Here is a 6367-nt window from a genome sequence, read left to right as displayed (position 1 = left end):
ATTTTTTTTTTCAAAAATAAATTGGGGTATTTTGATAATTTTGACACTCCTCCCTTATGATTTAACCGAAAAATTTATGGGAAGAATGACTTTGCAAAAAATTGAAACTTTAGAAGTTCGATACACTAAATTAAGAGTTTTTGAACTTTATAGGGTAAATGCAAAAGTGATGGAATTTCAAGAGAGTTGAGTGAACTTTTCAAAAAAAAAAAAAATGAAAGAAAGAAAGATTAATAGCTAAGGCCATACATTATTTTTAATTAAAAGCAATCACAGAGGTTCATAATATCAAGAAAGAAAAAGAAAAAGAAAAAAATTATTGGAAGATATAAAAACTAACAAAATTTCTTTTCTTTTAACTACCATTACCTTTATATAAATTTTAGTTTATTTGAGCAATTAATCATCTCATGATCTTTATAATTATCTATGAACCTAAAAAGGTTGATAACCCGAGGGCCGAGTATATGTTTAATTACTTTGTATGAGAAAAGTAGTTGCAAAGATTTTTAGCTACAGAGTCCACGTGACCGGTTCAGCAATTTTGCTCATACATTTTTAACAAATATGCATAAATAGTATTAACCGGTTCAGCAACCTAAAACAACTTGCTGTAAAAAGAATATGTTGGAGAGAGGTAAAGTAATTAAGATTTCTCTAAAACACTTACAGCTAGACATCGAAACAAAATCAAATAAGAATAATAATAAATATATATTAATATATAAGCAAAGAGTTTTAGTCGTAAGCAATATATGTCAAAATAAATTATATATATACAATAACTGTCAATAAGCTTCTTGCTCTCTTTCACACACGTACATATGTCAACTAATTAAGCAAACAATAGTTGAAAAAAAGTTACTTTACTCTCTTTTACTTATACAACTCAAATCATGCCAAGGATGGATGTTACATTTGCATCGAGTACATTCTAAGGCTATGTCATTGAAATGCCTATTACATGCATCACATGGAGGAGAATGCTTAGTCTTTTGGACAATAGTAAGAGGATGCTTGTGATTTTCATCTATGAAAGTTCTTCCATAGATAATGTACGGATTCTCCCCAAAAAGGCATCGGACATGAGAAGAAAAGTTGCATTTTACACAGTAATAAAACCAATGATCTGGATGATCTCTTTCTTCTTCACAAATTAGACAATAATATTCTTCAGGATCATCTTCACATGTGTAGGAGAGTTTTAAGATATGTGTATCATATTCACATTTGGCCACGAGTGGAAGAGTTGCACATCTGATACACAAGGCAAATTCATTGCAATAAGTGCAGACGAAGTTCATAATAGTACTACTTCTGCCACAAGCAATGCAAGTTTCGTTAGAACGGCTCATACTAAGGAAGATGACGTGTTGGTGACCTTCATGTTTAAGTGTTTCTGGAATTAAACAACATTGAATGTCTAATTTGTAATAACGACACTCGCCACATATGTACCTGAAGCCATGGTGATAACGTCCACATGCATAGCACTCAAACAATCCACCCATGGACGGTTCTTGTGAGAGGAGGGTGAGCGAATGTTTGTGAAATAGTCCTCGCTTAATGGTTGTGGGTAGTTTAGTACATTTGTTATGAACAAAGAAGTTGCATTCTGCACAACCATAAAACGGGACAGAGATTATAAATTGCGTACATGCCTCACAACGCATGTCATCCATGAGCTTTTCATTGTTGAGGACTAAGTTATGTTGTGGGTGACTGAAATGTTTGATCTCTCGAGGACCAGCTCTTTCACCCTCTTTTAGATTGACCCCCTCCACCAAATGAACCAAATGAGATTCATAGCCAACATAATTACTAACTACTGGCTCAATGGTCGAAGTACTAGAGTTGTCTTCAAGCCTATATGCACAATCCAAGTGAGCAATGTAACCACATTGCCAACAAGAATAAGCTGCATACTCTGTATAAATCTTTCTATAACACAGTTTACAAAATACGATGTCCTCCTTCTTGACTTGATGAAGAGAATAGATGCGAGTGAGGGAGTGATCATGTGTCCTAGTTTTGATGGTGTGTGGAAATCGAGCACACTTGAGATGAGTAAAGACTCCACAGAGGCTACATTGGTACGCAATACCTTTGCTTTCCTCAACACAGGCTTCACAAGTGAATTGAATTTGCTTTCGCGTGGGCAAAAGTGCGTGTTGGTGGCAATCGTCGGCATTAATTCTCCAAAGGGGAGCACATTTGATGTGGATGTCAAAATCGCAAAGGTAACAACGGTAGTAGAAGGATCCGTTGCAAATTTGACGGCAAACATCACAACGATTACCCCGTGATGGCAGTCGGAGAAAAAGGGTGTGTTCTAGGTGCATGGGGTGTTGTATCACGTGGGATAGCTTGGTGCACGAATTGTGAAGGAGGAATGTGCATTTGGGCACGGAGCATTTGTAAGCGGGACCAAAAAGTGCTTCCTCGCATCCTGAGCAAACAACTTTCTCGTTGCCACTATTGTCGTCCACCTCTTCTATAAACATCATGTGATGTCTTTCCTGCAAATCATGGTCGACCTGCATCTCTATTGCGTGTGTTGGCTCGATGCACGATTTATGTTGGATGAAGTCGCATTCCAAGCATTTATAGGCAGGACATCCCAATACTGATTTCCTGCAAACAATGCAAAGAACATGATTCTCCTCACCATTGTTTTGCAGCTCCTCGCAGAAGATCAAGTGATGCCATCGACTGCCATCTCCAACCTCCATCTCTCTCTCACTCTCTTAAACACAAAACAACGAGACCATATACAGGTAGTTAGTATTTAAGATTTGTAAACAATATTTTTAAATATGCTAACAACTGAAGCGTGGTATATATTATTGGAGCAGAATTACAAGAGAAAGACGTCATCACCAGATATATTAACATCAAAAGACGTCAACCAACAAATTAAGCACAGGGTAATTAATAAGGATGTTTCTATAATAAATAAAACATCAATCTCCCATGGTGATATTCACGGGAGTCAGTTAGTCAATTACATTACTGTCTATGATATGATTAAAAACAAGGAAAATGAAAAAAAATATAGATATATTTCAAAGATTCTGCAAGTTGTTTGGTATTAATGAGACAAGTCAAATTAGTTAATAAAAATTAGTAAAACTAATTAACATCAAAGTAAAATGAGAGAAGTGGGTTGCAATCAAATTGAGGAATAACAGATACTATAAACATGATCAACTTTTAAGCTTCAACAAATAATATTTGAAATGCATGCTATATATATATATATATCACTACAGATTAAGAAGAGAGAGTTGTACCTGGCAGGCTACTATAAAACTTCAAGCTTCTTGTGCAATTTTTGGTACAAGAAAATACAAATTTGCTGTGCCTCCAAAAGTACTATGACACAGGTGGTTTATAAAGTAGTAATTAGTTTATAAAGAAGTAATTAGTTGGTCGATTCTTTCTTCTTTTCTTTGCCTCTATTATACACATTCTTTTCTTCTATTCCTTTATACTTTTCTTTCTCTCCATATATATATATATATATATATATATACCTTTTCTTTTCTTATTCCCCCGGCCCTCTTATATATATATATATATATTTTTTTTTAATGCTCCTTTATTTTATTCTATTGCTTTATTCTTTTCCTCATTTCCACACATTCTTTTCTTGAGAGCGTATGATCATATCTATTGTCGGCCTCACCATAATTAAGAGCTAATGATATTGAAGTTATAGCATCCATGAGTACGTATATATATGTGTGTGTTTACTAAATGTATATTGCATGTAATGAAATACAATTAAATTTTCCAAGTTGTAGCCTACGTTCATAAGCCTTTTAACTCCTAAATTCAATAAAAAAATGAAAAGAATTTTAAGCTTTTCAACAAGTTGACACTCTGATACAATGAATTGTTTGAAGATCCTCCCAATTACATGAACTTTATACTCAATTGGAAAAGAAAAACACAATTCGATGAAAGCGTGCAAGCAAACTAGAAGCAATCGAATTATTTTCTTTGAAAAAATGGGAAAAAAGGAAAGAAAAAATAAAATAAGATTCTAGGTAGCCAAATTACATGATTCCTTTGCATTCTTTGAACCATTCAATTGCTGCATTTTATAAATCACGTGAAATTAGAGATAGATCATGATGCATTGATGCTAAAGAAATAAGTTAAGAAAGCTTAAAATGATTGATCATGTGTTACGGTGTATCATCAGAATATAGGCCATTGGACCAAGGAACAAGGTGCAAGGCCGATGGGCCCAAAGAGAGATCCAGCCCGCGAGCTCCGTACAAGAACATGCAAGGGGATCTTCTAGACTTCTTCCTCTGTCTCGCTCACACTAATTTATTTGCTGAACTAATAAAGAAGAGTCCTGCGCTATCTGGCTGCCAAGAGTCAGACACTTGTCGGCCAAAGTCTAACATGGTTTTATTAAAAAAAAAAAAATCGTAAAAATCTCTCTCTCTTCCCCCATTTCTTATTTTTTTTGTTAGTTAAATTTTTATGAATTAATATTTAGTTTCTAATTACTCAAAACTTGTTTTTGAATTCAAAACTAAAATTTATGGGTGGAAAGTTAACCCTTTAGGGATTGTATCACTCAAAAGGGATTCAATCATCCTAAATTTGGTGCTAATTTCTCAAATTTGGTGCTAATATCTCAAATTTAAATTCCCCTTTAATGTTTATCTTCTTTAATTAAAAAAAAAAAAATTGTAAATGTCTGGCGCTTGGCTGCCTCATAGCAACCGTAAATCTCTACTCAATAAAGAATGACTACTTATAGAAACATGGGTAGTGATATACTGCACGCCCGGCGTGCATCAACAATGATGCACGATGGGCATAAATTTATTATTATTATTTAAAAAAAAAAAAAAAAATTTTTTGCACGCGGCGTGCCATGCACGCCGCGTGCTGTTTGCATTTACCCTATATGTTTACTAGTTTACTAAAAGTAGTGCAATAATATGTGAGGAAAAGAAAAGGAATAAAGTAAAAGAGTTAGGAGCAAAGCAAAGTATAGCAATATTTGTTCAAAGAAAAATATTCTCTTATAATCATGAAAATATCTCGAAGTCTACAATTAACACCATGATTTCATAGATTACTGAAGAATACCACATAAAGTATACATATGGTATTACATTTTGGAGAGAAAAAAATTGGCTACATTATAATGGAGTGCAATAGCAAAGCAATTATATGTCACAATTAAATTTTCCAAGTTGTAGCCTACACCCTAAAAGCCTCTAACTCTTAAATACAATAAAAACCGAAAAGAAATTTAAATAATAAAAAACGAGAACCGTCTCAAACATTGTTCGAATACCTAACATAGCGGAATTTTTTTTTCCTGAGTAAATAGGAGAAGGGTTATAATGAATCAAAAACCAAAAAATGATTGGCTCTAACAACAAATCCAAAAGAAATAAAGACAGAGCTGAATCTAAAAACAGAAAATAGGAAATAGGTTTATAAATGATCCAAAAGGGATCATAAATGACTAGGGCCTCTAGATCTTGAGTAAAAGCCAATAAAAGGGCCACATAAAACGGTATAAGCACCAAAACAAAGGGCAGGGGCAGGGGCAAGACTGTTGTCAGATCCTTCAACCCTATCCGAACCTCAATGTATGGGACGTGACACTATAAAAAACCAATTTTTTGCTGACATGGATTTTCTGACGTGTCAGGTGGTCTAACACGTCAGAAAACCTTCATGATGGGGCTTTTTTGACGTGTGTGGGGTGTTAACATTTTGGGTGTCAAAAACGGAAAATTTCTTACGTGTCACTTTCTGACACGTCAAAAATTTTTCTGATGTGTCAAATTTTGACATGTCAATAATTTAAAAATTATTAAAAAATAATAATTTTTCTTTTTTTAAATTTTTTCTGGAATTTTTTTTTTCAATTAAAAATTTATTAATTCAAATTATTTTTCAATTAAAATAATATATATATATATATATTTAGTTCTTTGTCACCACTACCGTACGGTCGATGTTTCTATTCTCCATTTTCTCAGCTCTTTCTTTTCTTTTGCTTCTCTTCTTCTTCTAGTCCTTTTCTTGTCAAAATCCACATACGACAATATGTTAGGGGTTTAATAATAGAGGTATTTTATGATTAAAATACCTTAGGATAATATGTTATCTTTATAGATAACATTAGATTAGAGATTAGCATTTAAATATTAGAGATAAGTATTATCATTAGAGTAGTTAGTATAATTTAAATATTAGGGATAAGTATTATCAGTAGTTTATTCTAATTAGTCTTTTATTTTACTATGCATTGTAATTGTCTATTTAAAGACATCAAGCTCATTAATGAAAATGATCAGAAAATTAATCCCAAACCTTGAGT

At 33.3% G+C, this 6367-nt stretch overlaps 1 protein-coding gene across 1 annotated transcript; it reads right to left on the bottom strand.

Moving 5' to 3' along the window:
• Positions 1-1423: 1423 nt before the first annotated feature.
• On the bottom strand, positions 1424-2732 carry LOC132177160 (uncharacterized). The gene is made up of 2 exons (XM_059589398.1): positions 1662-2732; positions 1424-1615 (listed from the first exon to the last, which is right to left on the bottom strand). The coding sequence occupies exons 1-2, from the start codon at positions 2730-2732 to the stop codon at positions 1424-1426; spliced, it is 1263 nt and encodes a 420-aa protein (XP_059445381.1).
• Between the last annotated feature and the right edge of the window lie 3635 nt (positions 2733-6367).

This window comes from Corylus avellana, chromosome ca4 (assembly GCF_901000735.1).
Source record: "Corylus avellana chromosome ca4, CavTom2PMs-1.0".
NCBI classification, from domain to species: domain Eukaryota; kingdom Viridiplantae; phylum Streptophyta; class Magnoliopsida; order Fagales; family Betulaceae; genus Corylus; species Corylus avellana.
Note: the sequence above shows the minus strand (reverse complement) of the source record. Positions and strands in the feature narration are given on the sequence as shown.

Bases quoted from the DNA above. Each gene is read 5' to 3' on its own strand.
- LOC132177160 (XM_059589398.1), bottom strand. From the start codon at position 2,732: ATGGAGGTTGGAGATGGCAGTCGATGGCATCACTTGATCTTCTGCGAG. The intron at 1,616-1,661 runs GCATGTACGCAA...ATGGTTGTGCAG, and splicing joins TGGATGACATGCGTTGTGAG to AATGCAACTTCTTTGTTCAT.